At 35.1% G+C, this 16828-nt stretch overlaps 1 protein-coding gene across 4 annotated transcripts in view; it reads right to left on the reverse strand.

Annotated features, from left to right (window-relative positions):
* ANKRD12 (ankyrin repeat domain 12) overlaps positions 1–16828 on the reverse strand; it is a 140935-nt gene that overhangs the window by 67060 nt on the left and 57047 nt on the right. For 3 of the 4 annotated variants that reach the window (XM_054587368.1, XM_054587366.1, XM_054587365.1), the window contains 2 exons: positions 8721–8868; positions 2435–2503 (listed from right to left, as the gene is read on the reverse strand). In XM_054587368.1, coding sequence (XP_054443343.1) covers positions 2435–2503; positions 8721–8802 — 151 coding nt within the window. In that variant the 5' untranslated portion in view covers positions 8803–8868. The remainder of the gene's footprint in view (positions 1–2434; positions 2504–8720; positions 8869–16828) is intronic. The other variant, XM_054587367.1, reaches the window with a different exon arrangement.

Here is a 16828-nt window from a genome sequence, read left to right on the forward strand (position 1 = left end):
TGTCTTTTGTTTTCTTATTTGCAAAACAATTTAGGTTTCTGGTTTTAATTGCATTTCAATATAGTGTTTTAAAAAGAATATGCTCTAAAGTGATATATGCTCAGTTAACAGAGTAAGTGAGACACTTATAAATTCATTATTAGAATTCCATGCTGACAAATAATCAAAAATATAATTATTACATTTTGAAAAAGAATAAACAAACTGGATATACTCTAAATATTCAAGCAAAAATTTGAATTAGATAATAGCATCCAATCCAAATTCAATTTTTTCCTTGAGTGACTTTAGTTATTCTATGATTTCATGTTTTACATGAGATAAGAAAAGAAGGTTAGTAAACAGCAGGGCGTGTAAGACAGTTAGGATAGAGATAATTAGATACTATTCTCCAAAATTATAAGTGACAGATTAACATGTCCCAAAGTGTGCTTTTTCAAGTTTAAAGGATTCAATAAAGCTTCAGCTATTTTGGATCTATCTTGAGAAGAATTTGTTTCCTGTGACCTGTCATAAGTTAAAAAGTGATCACGTACTACATATGTGAAAGAGTTCAGTACTTTTCAAGTTTTAGTAACTAAAATATGTATTTATAGGCTTGAATAACTGGTCAGCATTTTAAAACTTAAACACAGGAACACTGACACATGTACCCATTTAAAGCACAGTCTATTATAGACCTGAAATTGCACTTACCCACCCTGCAGATTTTTTTTAACTTCAAGTAATTCACTTATAACTAAAGAAAAACAGAGAAATGGACTTTTCAACAATCCAATGTTCTTTATTTAAAGGTTCAGAGAATCTTTAGAAATACAGAAATGTCTTGGTCTTACAATCTTGAAAGTAATGCTTTCTTTTCAGGCCTTGTCAGAATAAACAGAAAGCTCAACACTGTCACATCACAATTACATGTAGAGTGTATTAAAGAGGAGAGACAAAATTATTTTTCTTTGGGAACTGTTTTATAAATTTATCAGTGTCTCAAAAACTAAAGAATATGACATTTTCCTACAAAGCAGTCACTGTGTAAGTCAACACCTCAAATACAGATGAACATAATTAAATCAATCATGTTTCAAATGTATATACTTCAATTCTGAGAAAAAAAATGTTGCCATTGCTCTTCGGTTTTAAAGTATCTTCATACATTTCTAACAGTTGGGTGCCTGTTGTAAATTTTGATTTCCAGTCAAGACACTCAGATCATGAATGGCTTCATCACACATAGCTCTTTCAGGTACACCTTGGCACTTAGGAGTTCCATTTTTAACTTAATGCTGATTATAGACATGACCCCAGCCTCGAAATTTGCTAACCAAGTACTACTGTCTTATCAGCTCAATTAACAGTGCTCAGGATAATTTTAAGGTTAATTACTTGGTTTTATCCCACCCCTACAAATTTATAAAGTGAAGTATATCAGAAACAGAAGGTTTATTTAGGATTTTATAGCTAAATGTCATATGCTAAGAAGCGGACACTTAGATACATAGGAACCAAGTAATATTTTACATTAAAAAAAATTCAAAAATAAGAATGTAAATCCATTAAAAACACATTTCACTAAATAGTTGTCACATACTAGAAAATACATTTAATTTTTATTTTAAAATATTACTATTTATCATATTTTGCCATGTATAACATGCGCTCTGTAGCCCACATTTTTGAGGGAAAAATAAGGATGCAAATTATACATGGGTATGAGCACATATCATGCATGTAATAATCTCATGTATAACATGCAAAAAAAACTGTGGGAGCACATTATACATGGCGAAATAGTGTATTTTCTCTTGTATTCTTCTAGCTGGAGCAATTATGAAGTATAATACCTGGTATCACAGCCAAATAGAGGGGTTCCAACACAGTTAATGGTAATGGTATTTCTCCAGGAAATCTAATATTTTAACCCACCAGCTTAATTTCAACATAGGCAGCAAAGTCAATAGACTAGACAGTTCAACTTGAAAAATTTCTAAAATGTGTTAAAAAAAAAAACAAACCTGCATAATTAATTAAAGGGTCAGATGGCACCATCTATCAAAATCAATACACTTGGAATACCATGTAAAGGGTATACAGCGTAAGAGACTAGGCACCTTGGGTCTATTTCCACAGGGGTTGCTACAAGAGGTTGACTTGCACATTATTTTCTACATGAATGGTGCCCTGATGTTGTACTGTACAACATCTGTGTGGCATTTATACAGTAGTTCTGCTTATAATGTTCACACATAGCATGTGTTGGACATGATGCACTGATATCTCAAACAGAAGCTGGAAAATTTGGTTATCATCATGTAATTCACTTTTTCAACCAAAGATATCTATATACTGGGTTGAAAAGAAGTTACCTATAGTACCATAATTAATTGCATATGTGACAGAAACCACTGGCTAAACAGGAGCCCCTGATAATCTAATTTACCTGAGTATGTCCTGTAAGAAGATATAAGTCTCTCCCCCCAATTTTCACTTGTATGTCCTGGATCTGAATCTACAGAATGAGAAGAGACAGGAAAAAGAAAAAAGCACACGAAGGGAAATGCAGAATTCAACAAACCAACATTTTGCAAAAGACCACTAGTTAGTTAGTCAATGATAATGCATTGTTTTTCCAAAAGATTATATTTAGGGTAAAGCCAAAAGTACATGTAAAACCAGGTTTGGCCATACCTAAGATTTCAGTTTCTTCAACTAGAATATTAAAATTAAGAAAGTCAACCATGCAGTTTTCTATAAATATTACTGATGCTGTTTATTAAAACGTATCATGGCCTTTGAGGTTATATAGTTTTTCAAACTGTGATTTATGATAAAAAGATGCAGTACTCTATCACTGTTTTTCTGTTTAGAATTTGTCTTTAGAAAACTTGAATAATGGACTTTAATCATGCCTTTTGTTTTAAGAGGGCCAACACTACTGAAAAGAACACCTTGAACTACAGTATCATTCTAGATTACAGAACTTTCTATAAATTATACACATTTCAAATAGTATACAATGCTACACTGACCACTGCTAAAGATCTCTTAGAAAGAGAAGCCTAATTAAAATGTTTACCAGCTAAGGTAAGAATATGGAATTCTGCCTAACAATTCATGAGAGACAAATAGAATATGGAGAATATTGACTTTTGGCAATATGGCTAGAGCAAATATTTTTACTTACAAACAATTTGCTAATTTAATTCACAATAATATTATTCTGATACTCATATTCTCAACTTAATGCCATATATTGTTTTTCCAGTTATCATTATTATGGACATTATATATGAGTTCAGTTACGTACAAGAAAACAAAAGCGTTTAAAAAAAAACCTTTTAGAGAACAAGTAAACTTTAAACATAGCATGTGAAAATTTAATAAGCCTAAAAGTTTATGGATGAGAAGGTTCACTCAATTGAAAGTGAAATCATTACTAAAGTAACTTTTAAACCAATTCTAAAGCAAGTGGGTATACATAGATTAAATGACAAACCTTTAAATGAACACTTATATTTCAAAACTGAACACATTAAATTTGCAACTAAAAAATTCCATGAAGAATATTTAAAATTTTATTTAAAAACAAGCAAAAATATAAAATGGACTCCACAGATTATAAAGGAAAAAAGGTGACAACCAGGACGTTGTGCCAACAAACAGAGTTAAATGGATTATTAAAAGTAGATCATATTACTGTGACAAATTAAAGCATAGTGAATAAACTGAACATTCATTAATATAGAAAGTAGTGTAACAGTTTATTCAACGCTTCCTTTGGAAGTAGTCAATCCACCCTCACTCCGCACATCCCTTAATTTTTATTTAAATAGGTACATTCATATATGGGGGATCTAAATGTGTATTCTATAAAAATTTGAGGAGCTGGAAAATTAAAACTTCTATATCCTGATCATTTACTCAGGCCACTTCCTTTTATGCTATACTGTGACTAGAGTATAATGAGACTATTGCTACCTACTGAGGTTTTTGTAAAACTTAAAAGTGCTAAACACAGCAACTATCTCTTCCGTATATGTTCTTTATAGCAAGTTGAAACAAGCATTACTTCTATTTTAAAAGCCATCTTTTTAAGTCAATATGCTGTTTTGGGTTGTAGGAGAATAAGAAAAAAATACTAAGAATGATTTCAAAGGTTTTCACTGTATGTCTGAAAAATTTTATAATAAAGAATCATGGGGAGGGACGGGATTAAATCTGTAATAAATAACCTCCAAGAAAATCATGAAAAGGTGATTAAGAGCAGCATTGATTAATTTGCTACTTTAATACAGTTATCAAAAAAAATTAAATCTGTTATTTAAAAAAGTCCCTCTCTCCAAATTTGCTTTAATCACATTAAATAGAACAAATCCTTTAATGGCATCTATAGCTTAAGGAAAATAAAACTACTAAGGCTGGCAGGCAGAGAAGATTTAGTTTAGAACATTCGAACATGCTCTACAACTGCCACCATGGACTTTGGGAACAGATACTGTTTAGCTCTTTGGATTTTCTCATACTACATTATCTAGATATGACAAATATAAATTAATAAGGAAATAACTTATGTTTTCTAAGAGGAAACAAATAATTTAAAAAGTGAAGATTTTTTTTTTTTACTTATTTAAATATACAAACTAAAGTAATGAAGTCAATACTACTTGTTTACCTCTGGAGCACACAGGTCTATCAAAAATCAAAAACTAAAGAAAAACATGCATCCCAATGTTATTTAAGATTAAAGAATATTCATATACTGCTGGAGGCTTTGTAACTATAATTATTTTGGAGAAACATCATAGAAATGTTTAATTCTTTAACCCTGCAACCCTTCTCTCAGGAATTAATAGAAAAAAATAATTCAGGGTATAATAAAAATACAATGTGCAAAAATGCTTTTGATGGTATTACTCATAACAAAATAACTGCAAGTTTAGTTTGGAAGCCAAGAAGAGATTCTCTCATGTGTAGCCTCAAGATAGCTGTTCAGTACTTTCATGTCAAGGAGTAGTGGCTTTCCTTGCATGCCATTAAACTAGGAAGGAAGGAAAATAAATATGATTTTATGACTGGTTGTGCAGGAAAAAAATTGCTTTGGTACAAACATCAGTTATTAGTGTGCTAAAAACTCTAGAGTGCCAGCATCATAAGGTGCCTCTTCAATATTCATTCTCTCCTTCTTACCAGAAATACTCCAATTTTAATTAGGATGATGATCTGCCCAGCTAAAAATGTATTTGACTTTTCAGACCTCCCAGCAACTAGGGTAGCCTAACCAATGAGAAAGTTCTTAGAAAAGTTGTTTTGTCAGTAAAAAAGGCAAAGTCTCACTAGGAGAAAAATACTTTTGCTCTTGGTCCTTGTTCTCCTATTTTCTGCCCAGGAAGAAACAGACAATTTCTTGTGACTCTAAGGCAAAAGGCTAAAAACAAAGCCTATATATGAACAAAGAGTGACAGAGCAGAAGATGGAAAGAGCCCATCCCTGATGGCATTATTGAACTTTATAGGCATAGAAGTTCACACTAGGGTATCTCAAAATAAAGACTATGAATGGCTCATCTCACTGACGGCATTGCTGCTGATTTTGGGACCAGTGAGCCTTCCATAGACAATATGAGTATCTTTTTAAAAAACAGTAATGACTGTTTTTATAAAACTATGTTAATTATTTTAAAAATTCAGGCCATACAAAAGTATACAAAGGAAGGAACATATCACCCCAAATCCTGGAAATAAAATGTAAATATCTGGTGAGTATCATTCCAAGTATCCCTTTACATATATATAAAGTCAAAGGAGTTGGGGAGGGGAGAAGAGAGAGAGGAAGAAAGAAATTTATGTAAGAATTGGAAAATACATACATGCAGTATTTAAAAATAAAAAGCTGTAAGATTAATTTTATTTTAATCCAAAATAAAAAGGAAAAAAAACTAAAGGATTGCTACTTTTCTATATCATATACTAAAATATAAACACACACATATAATCACACATATAAAAGAATAAAAACGTTAGAAATTTAAAGCACTTATTTTAAAAAACCCTATGTATTTCAGTTTTGGACAGTATCAGTGAATCCTTTGGTATGAGACCCAAAACACACCCACTAGGTTTAGGCTTTGTTTAAAAGACTGTTTCATTGTAGAACTATCTTCTTTCATTATGTGTGTTATTATCTGTTCGGTATGCACATATACATAAATATAAACATAGAGAATAAATCTAACATAACCAAATGTACTTATTATCCCGTAACCTATTTTTCAGTTTATATACTAGGAACATCTTTCCATACTGCATATTGTTCTACAATATTTTTAAGGATAAAATGTTTCTTCATCAGATTTACCATTATTTAACAAATCTTGTATTACTTGACAGTAATTTCCTGGTCTTTGTTTTTGCTATTAGAAACAATGCTTAGTTAAATATACTTAAAAGATAATTTTAACTTTCATCAATAGTTACATATATATAGGCCAAATGCCAAAGAATAAGTCAAAAGTTAACAAATTTTAGTTTTTTGATATATGTTGTCATATTTACCTCCAACAACGTACTCATATAATTTAAACTGACTAAATAAAACAAGTTCCTATTTCCAACCAGGAACCACTGGTATGATTTAGGCCAACAAATATTTTGTCAATCATTATAAATTGTATTTCCTTGATTACCTACTGATTGTTTTCGTATATTTCTTTGCCAACTGTAATTTTGTTGTTCTCAACTACTTGCTTGTACCTTTTGTCTATTTTCCCATTTCTGTGTTTTTCTCTTCACATTTAAGAGGTTTTTAAATACCAAATATATTGTGACAAGGGTTGTTACATATGTTGTAAATATTTCTCCTTCTGTATCATTATCTTTGCAATTTTAGTTAATTATTTAAGATATAGTACACTGCATAAAATGTCAAATATGGAATTTAATGCTATAAATTATATTTTGTATGAAGATTATCACTTACTGGTCCTCTGCATTCTACATTATTATTTTTTTAAATAATAAAAATAAGACAGCTGGGTTATAAATAAGACATTTTGCTTTGGGCCTGGGGAAATTCTTAATGCTGCGTGTGCGTGCGCACACATGCATATGTGGGCAAAACTAAAGCTTTCATTTATTTTTTCTAAAATTTATAAATTCAGCCTATTAAAAAAATGTTTAAATCCATCAACATCTTGTTGAGCATTAGCATGTAACCTTTCCTAAAGAAAAATAAGAGCTTGTTATGAAACAGTCTTAAACAGAGAGAGCTGAACCTCCCTCTAAAATTCAATAAATGAAAAAATTGTAGTGGGGGAAAAATATATAATCCAATTAATAATATATGAATTCAATTATGTTTATTCAGTGCCTAAAAGTCCGTATCTTCCTAAGTAACATTTTCTCCTTTATTTTATTCTAAATAAAGGTGAAATGAGCTACCTGATTTATTAAAAAAGGTTCTCATGGGAAGTTTATCATTTTGAAATCTTATTTATTTCTAAAAATATGTTAACAGTGTTTGAATTTATCTAACTTCCTTCTTCAAACTACTAGTAGAACTATTCCTGTCACTGAAAAACAAAACCTGATTTTGTAAATACTTTAAAAATGATTAGCAAAAGGACCTCCAGGGAGGAAATACGGGATAAGTAAATCTAAAAATACATAAGCCCCTTCTGAGGTAAGTGACCTAGTAATATTAAAAAAAAATTCTGAATCTCTAGAAAAACCTGGTGTAACTAAAAACAGACAAATCATGTAAGTTCTTAATTACTCCAAAAAGAAGTAATGTTCAAGATTTAAAGTATCAGTAAGTGTTTAAGAACAATTTCTAGTTCAAGCTAAGAGATCTACCTACTTTTAAAAGTGCACACTAAAAATAAAATATTTTCTAAAGCTATGTCAGATTTCAGAATCAAGATTATTTACATATTGATGACTTAAGGTGGTGACAGAGCTATAAGCTATAGCTGTAATCTCTGTACTACACTTAGAATGAAACATTAATTTTCTGTGAGTAAAGCTAAAACACTCTTAAGAATACTTCATTTTTAGTATTTCATGCACGGGATAAAACAATTATGATAAATACGTAACATTCAAGTTTGTAATAGTTTCAAAAAATAATTAGTTCAGGGCTAAAACACAATATAGTAATTTATTAATGGTAATTAGGTTTTAATCTATTAAGGTAATAAGGTTCTAACCTATTATGAATAACTGAGATTGATGTCGAGGATCATTTCTGATATGTAAGAGTTTTGAAGAAAAAAAGTATTATGAATTAGGCAGTGAGCCTCAATAATGTCCCCCTTTTTTCTGGGGGGGGGGGGTACATATTTCTGATTCATTTCTAAATCTAAAAATGCCTAAACTTTTTTCTCTGGTTGGTTCAATAGTGTGTTACAAAAAATCTCAACAACTCTTTCTCAAATCTACCATATCCTATGCTTCCTATTTCATTATAAAATGCTCCTCAAAAAATTAAGTCTGAAAGTGATAACAGATTTATAATAAACATTGAGAGAGTAAGAAAAAAAAAGCAAATTGTTTTTAATCTTTGATTAAGAAATCATGTCTGGTGTAAACTACATGAATTTCTGCCCCAAAATGGTAAATCTGAAATATTGACATACAAAAATTTCACTACTGGGTGAAAGAGGAATGATATGAGGAAAGCCATAGTAAAAGATGATTAAGATTATACAGGAAAAAACCAAATTATTCTACCTGTGTCTGAATCTCGTTCTTCATTTCTTGATGGGCTAATGGTAAAAGGAAGTTTACGTTTCATGGATGATTTCTCTTTCATCTCCTTGCCCACATCACTTCGATCAATTTTTGGAGTTCTGCTATAGGATGCAATCTTGTCTTTACTCTAGTAAAAAATCAAATATGAATAAAATTATAACAATATTAGCTAAGCAGAGGACTTCCAGTCAAGATGGAGGTGTAGATAAATGCAGCTCATTTCCTCACACAACCACAGAAAAATTACAGCTCAACTACAGAAGATATATCACTCAGAACTATCAGAAAATTGAGCTGTATGGAAGTTTAACAACTAAGGAATTAAAGAAATCACATTTATCCAGACAGGTAGGAAGGATGGAGGGGCAGAGATGCAAAACAAGCTGGTCTGAATCCCACATATGGTGGATATAAAATAGAGGGATATCTCAGGAGTGAGCTATCCCAGCCCCACACCAGAACATCCAGTTCAGGGTTCCAGTGCTGGGAAGGTAAGTCCCATTAACTTCTGGCTGTAAAACCAGTGGGGGTTGGTTCAGGGGAAGAAACTGAGGGACTCTCAGGTGTCTCATTCTGCAGGGCCCCACACATGGGCTTTGACTCACTCTCTCTGAGATCTAGTACTGGGGCAGCACTTTGAAAGGCACCAGTGGCACACAGGGAGGAATTGAAGTGTATGGCATCAGGGTAAGAGGTGGGGGACAGCTTCTTCCCAGACAGAACTGCAGACAGTGGCCACTGTACCTTTTCTGAGCACTGCCCCACACAGACCCGCAGTGTGGCAGCAGTGTATCTGAGTCTCTGTCAACCTGGTTCAAACGGTAAGCCCTGCCCTGACAATTACCTAAAGGTCCACCTCATCCAACTTACAGGCCCACCCAAACTGGGAGCAGTGGCTTTTCCATATAAAGGGCTGGGCTAGGTGCAGGCTTCGGGCCTTCTTAAATCTGCTCAAACAAGCAACTGCTGAGCTCACCCCTGTACTTCTCACGGGGTGGCCCCAGGTGTGGCACTAGCAGCAGCCATCTGCAGATCACTTTATAGCTCACTACAAGAGGACCCAGACAGACACAGGTGGAGGCTGACCTAGGCCTGCACCACTCGGGAAACATCATAGCCTGTGCACCCAGCAGACAGTTACAGACCTTGTCAGAGTACCACTTAACCACCTCCAAAAGCCACAGAAAAAGGTGGTTGTTGGCCAGAGGTTGCAGCTACTCCTACCAGCTGCCTGGATGGGGTAAATCCCTCCCACTGACCTATTGACAGCCATCAAGACTCATCTGCAAGAGGAGGGAGTACTCGGCCCACAGAGAGGGCACAACTCGACTACTCAGCTTGGGGGATCAGGGAGGCTGTGCCACTGGACCCTACAGGATACCTAGTACATTAGACCACACTACCAATACACGGAGTCATAGTAGCCCTACCTAATACATAGACACAAACACATGGATCCTGACAAATGAGGAGACAAAGAAACATGTCCCAAAGGAAAGAACAGATGAAAACTCCAGAAAAGAAACTAAACAAAATGGAGATAAATAATGTTATGAGATGCGGCGTTCAAAACTCTGGTTATAAGAATGCTCGAGGAACTCAGTGAGGACCTCAAAAGCATAAAAAAAAAAACCCACCAGTCGAAAATGAAGGATACATTAATTAAAATAATGAACAGTTTACAGGGAATCAACAGCAGAGTGCATGAAGCCGAGAATCAAATAAATGATTTGAAACAAAAAGAAGACAAAGACATTCAATCAGTACAAGAAGAAAAAAGAATAAAGAAGAATCAAGATGGCAGAGGAGTGAGTGGAAGTGACACTGACCTCTTCCCAGGACCAATCTGGAATTACAACTAAATTTTGGAGACATCACCTGGAAGAAATAACTGAACAATAGCGAGAGAGAGGAGTCTTATAACCTTGGGGAAAAAAAAGAATCAGCTTTAGCAAAACCTAACTGGTAAGGAGTGCAGTAGAGACTTGAAAAGGTGGGCGGGACGCCCATGGGTGGCAACAGCAGAAAGATACTGAAACAGCCACTTGGATCCCCCTGACAAGAGTGGGATTTAAATCATAAGCGAGGATATTCAGCCTACAGCACAAGAGCCCAAAAAGTACAGAGACAACAACCAGTAGTGAAAAGCGGCAGGGCTGCTCTCTGCCAGACAGGTGGCTGGAGACACAAGGGGACGTTTAAAGAGCCAACACATAAATGTTTATTTGCAGCCACATACTCTGATCTCCAGCAAAGGTGGTGGGAGAGTGGGCTAGAGATGCCTGAGGAACAACTGGGGAAGAAGGTTTTGGGGAGAGAACTGAGAGAGTAGCCAGTGGAACCGGTGCTGACAAATCCCCCATACCACAGCAGCCATCTGGCTCAGGTAGGCCACTCCCCTGAACAGCAGCAGCACAAGAGGACACAATAACCCCGCCCCCAGGAGAGACTTGGCTCTGGCCTGTTAATGCTAAAGCCTGACTGCTGAGTACAGCGTGGCAGCTGAGGCAGACCACTCCTCTGAATGGCAGTAGCATGAGAGGACCCAATAGCCCTGCCCCCAGGAGGGGCTCTGCCCCACCATGTGGTGTCTAAGCCTGACTGCTGAATGCAGAGTGACTACATTAACAGCTGATGGAGACAGCCATACAGAGTAGATCCTGGAAGTCTCGAACAGACTGCCTAAGGTCAGACAAGGATGACATCTGACATCATCAAAGGCAGATCCACAAAGTAAAAACAGTGGTCTCCTACCACAGAAGTTCACACCACAAAGTCAGGAAATCAAGACAGATCAACTTAAGAAGCAGAAGCAAAAAAGAAATCTCACAAATAATGGGAAGACAAAGAAATGCCCTCCAGTCAAAGGGAAAGGAGGAATCTCCAGAAAGAATGAAATAAAGGCAAGTAATCTATCAGACACTGAGTTCCAAACAATGGTTCTAAGGAAGCTCAATGAGCTCTGTGAGCTCAGAGAGAATTACAAAAAAACTACAGGAAGACTGCTAGGAACTTACTGCAAACTACATCAGCATGAAAAAGAACATAGAAGCTATCACTAAGAGACAAGAGAAAACAAAGAATACAATTTCTGAATTGAAGAACATAGGAGAAAGAATCAAAAGCAGGCTACATGAAGCAGAGGATCAAATCTGAGCTAGAGCACAAGCTAGAAAAAAGCTACCAGAAAGAGCAAGAAAATGAAAAAAGACTAAAAAAAAATGAAGAGGCATTGAGGGAAATACAGGACAACCAGAAACGTAATAATATCCATATAATAGGGATACCAGAAGGAAAAGAGGATGAGGAAGGGATACAGAATCTGTTTGAAAAAGTAATGTTGGAAAACTTCCCTAACTGGAGGAGAGAAAAAGTCACACAAGTCCAGGAAGCACAGAGGGTCCCATTCAAGAAGAACCCAATGAGGCCCACTCCAATACACATCATCATTAACATGGCAAATACCAAAGACAAACAGAGAATCCTAAAGGCAGCAAGGGAGAAAAAGGAAATAACACACAAGGGAGCCCCGATATGGCTAGCAGCTGACTTCTCAACAGAAACACTGCAAAACCAGAAGGGAGTGGCGAGAAATATTCCAAATCATGAAAAGCAAAGGCCCACAACCAAGACTCCTCTGCCCAGTAAGGCTCTCAATTAAAATGGAAGGCAAAATAAGGAATCTCCCAGACAAAAGATGGCCAGAAGAATAAACCTCCACCAAATCAGCACTGCAAAATATGCTACAGGGACTGCTTTAAGATGAAGAAAAAGAATCTATGAATACCCAGTTCCTTTCAGAGTTGCCAATGCTTGATATTACCAATATTTTTAAATATGTATTAATCTGACTGTGACAATGTGTTATTTTAATTGTTCCTTTATTATTTGTTGAAACTAAACCTGTTTTTGTATATTTCTTGACTATTTGTATCATTTTTAAAAAGCTTTAAATGACTGGTATTCTTTATCCATTTTTTGATTAAATGTTTGTAGAAATTTTCTTCCTTAAAAAAAAAAAGAAAAAAACAAACCATTAACCCTTTTGTAGATGTGTTGCAAATACTTTCCTAGTCTATTACTTGTCCTTAACTTTTTAAATATGTATATTACTGTACAGTCTTAAATGTTTAATATAGTCATATTGTCAATATTTTACCTTATAGCTTAATATTTTTCTTTACCTTATAGGTAAGAAAAATATTAGTTCATATTTTCTCCTAAATCTCCTTAGATTCTACGTATTGATTTTTAAACTCACCTGAATATTTCTTATATAATGTGTGAAATCGGGCTCTATATCTGTTTTATTTCAAATAATAATGGTCCGTGCACCTTATTTGTTGAATAAGCCTTATTTTCCCCATTCATTTGAAATATCAGCTTAATCATATATTACATTATTAGACAGATACATATGTTTGACTCTAGAATGCTCATTATATTTCATTCATCTACTTGATTATTTCTGTGCTGGTGTCATGTTGTTTTAATTGCTGAGACTTTATAATAGTTTTAAATTTTTTAATATTTTATAATTGACTTTGACATTTAAAAAAATAAATAAAATCACTCTGCATTTAAGAAAGAGAGAGAGAGAGAGAGAGAGAGAGAGAGGGGAGATGGAACTCCTACCTTTTGCAACTACATAGATGGAACTGGAGAACATTAAGCAAGTGAAATAAGCCAGTTGATGAAAGACAAATACCATATGATCTCACCTAATAGTGGACTCTATTCAACAAAATAAACCACAGGCATGGAAACATGGAGCAGACTGAAAGTGACCAGAGTGGAGGGGGAAAGAGGACAATGGTGGAAAGAAGAAGGGACTAGACAAAGAACATGTCTGAATGACCCGTGGACATGGACAACAGAGTGGGAATTGACTGTGGGAGCGGTGGGTGGGGTTGGATGGTTGGAAGGGGGCAAGGGGGGAAAAACTGAGACAACTGTAATAGAAGAAACATGATTTAAAAATTTTTTTAAAATACTGAATTTTTTTAAAAGTGGAATTTATCAATAATACCAAAAGATCCTAAAAGAGCAACAGAATAAAACTTTTAGTGATTCTAATCATAGAAATGAGAAGAGAAAAATAAAAATTGGAATTGAGATCTAAATACAATTCCAGAGATTCAAACTACTGCACTCATTTTTATACCACTGAAATTTAGGTCCTGAAAAATGAACTTTTAAAAGAAAACATGTATTTCTAGTATATAAAAGAAAAATTCAAGAAACACATATTTTCCATTTCATGGAAACAATGCCATAGCATAAAAGATAAGAAGCTACTCAATTCTTCATTTTTTAAGTCTAAAATAAAAGTGATACATAAGAAGAGTTCAAAACAGAAATTACACTCTAAACTGATCATGAAATAAATGTAAACATAAACTGTCCTAAATAAAGTGTGAAATCAAACTTAGTGTCTTATAAAGAGAATATATCATGGTCAAGCAGGATTCATCTCAAGAATGTAAGAGCAGTTTACTATTAGAAAATCTTACAATTCACTCTATCAAAATAGTAAAGACATATGATCATAACAGGTGACAATATCATATGAACAGACTATATTAATTCTTGATAAACATATCAGCAGATTAGACTATGATTCCCTTATGTCTTAATTAGTAAAGATTAATGAATAAGAGCCTCATAGTATTCACTTCCAGTTATAAAGTAATATCCTCTTACCCTGCTTTTTATTCACTTCTGCCAATGAAATGGAGTTTCATACACATGCAATTTGTTCATAAGATTGCTATAAAATATATGTTTATTATTCAGCTATGATAAGGCCAACAGATCAGGAGACCACCGTCACTGAGAGAAAGTTTGTTCCTCAGTTCCCAAATGGAGCATAGGCCATAATAATGGGGAAGGGCCACATGGGAAGCATGAAGGTGGTAAGGAGAGGTGGGAAATTTGGAGAAAAACTTTTATTGTAGTTTCACAGCAGGCTATGAAGGTGCTGTACAGTTTCTCTGGTTACCTGGTGCCTAGATCTGGCGTGATAATTAAGGCAGGGGAATAGTGGCCCAGGGTGTGAGAACGGAATAGTGTGTGGTTGGGGATGGAGTCTGGATTGGCTGGTTTACACATGAAAAGCATAGTCACAAACGAACTGTTTCCTACCTCTAGGTTGACTAGCCCTGGGAAGGGCAGTCTCCCCAAAATCAGCAAGGCCTCTGATTTCAAAACATTAGAAATAAAAAGGCATGATTAATACCAACAAAATTCTAGAGACTTGCTTTAGAAATACGAATCTTTGTTATTTATAAAAGAACTTGATAAAAACAAGGTGCCCCTTCTCCCTTGCAGTAAAGATCCTGTTCAGAAAACAAGTTAAAAGAAACCAATCTGGTAACACGTTAAATGGAAAACGTTCACAAGAATATACTGATCATGTTCTCCTGTGTAACATGGTGATTAGCACTAATATTCATAACTGCCACCAACCTGTCCTGTTCTCTGTAAAATAAAACTGTCTTTGGAAGCATTATTTAAACTAAGGGTTTTGTGAGATTATTAATATTTTAAAAATTATTTTCAAGTCTGTGGACAGAAACTTTAAAAAATAGTTACTTCTGATTGTCTTGAAATTCCTCTATTATCAAATGGTACAAATACTCTCATCAATTTAAGAGAGACTCAGTGGTGCATTCTTCCTATTTTGTCTTATTTATTGTCATTCTTTTTAAAATTTTGATTTATTTATTTTCAGAGAGAGGGGAAAGGTGGAAGAGAGAGAGGGAAACGTTGTGCAAGAGAAACACTGATCAGTTGCCTCTCACACACCTGGAACTGGAGGCCAGGCCCACAACCCAGGCATGTGCCTTAACCGAGAACTGAACAGGCGACCTTTTAGTTTGTGGGACGATGCCCAACCCATTGTGTCACATTAGTCAGGGCTAGTATTATTTTTTAAATAACCTACAAAAGCATTCATATACCGTAAAGAATGGCAACACCAGAATGACCTTTTATCACTGCTATTAATAAACAATGTGGTACGGCAAAAGAAAACATCAGCAAAATGAAAAGGGAGCCAACCATATGGGAAAATATATTCACTAATGATACATCAGATAGAGGTTTGATCTCCAAGGTATACAAAGAACTCACTCGACTTGACTCCAAGAAGACAAACAATCCAATCAAAAAATGGGCAAAGGACCTGGGCAGATGATTTTCTAAGGAGGAGATACAGAGGGCCCAGAGGCATTTGAAAGGATGCTCAGCATCACTAGCCATCAGAGAAACGCAGATCAAAACCACCATGAGGTACCACCTCACACCGGTCAGAATGGCCATCATAAACAGATCAACAAACAACAGGTGCTGGCGAGGCTATGGAGAAAAGGGAACCCTAGTCCACTGTTGGTGGGAATGCAGACTGGTGCAGCCACTATGGAAAGCAGTGTGGAATTTCCTCAAAAAGCTGAACATGGAACTGCCTTTTGATCCAGTGATTCCCCTGCTGGGACTATACCCTAAGAACACCAAAACGCCAATCCAAAAGAACCTATGCACCCCAATGTTCATAGCAGCACAATTGACAATAGCCAAGTGTTGGAAGCAACCTAAATGCCCATCAGTAGATGATTGGATCAAAAAATTATGGTACATATACACAATGGAATACTACGCAGCAGAAAGAAAAAAAGAAGTACTAAACTTCGCAACAGCATGGATGGAACTGGAGAGCATTATGCTAAGCAAAATAAGCCAGGGGGCGAAAGACAAATACCATATGATCTCACCTATAAGCGGAACCTAACCAACAATACAAACATGCAAGGAAAATAAGACCAGCAACACTGAAAGGAAAAGAAATCAACAGAGACAAGAGGGAAGGAGGGAGGGGGGAGCAGGGAAAGGGAAGGGAAGGGGAAAGTCAAGGAACATATAGCAAGGACTCATGGACAAAACCAAAGGGGAAGAGCTGAGGGAGGGAAGGAGGGATAGGGCAAGGGAAAGTGGTGGGGGGAGGCAGAGACAAATGTTATTTGAAAAATAAATAAAAAAATAATAATCTTTAAAAAAAATAAATAAATAAACAATGTGGTAGCCTTTAC

Source organism: Pteronotus mesoamericanus, unplaced genomic scaffold (genome assembly GCF_021234165.1).
Source record: "Pteronotus mesoamericanus isolate MK-2021 breed Mesoamerican mustached bat unplaced genomic scaffold, CSHL_Meso_final scaffold_118, whole genome shotgun sequence".
Classification (NCBI taxonomy): domain Eukaryota; kingdom Metazoa; phylum Chordata; class Mammalia; order Chiroptera; family Mormoopidae; genus Pteronotus; species Pteronotus mesoamericanus.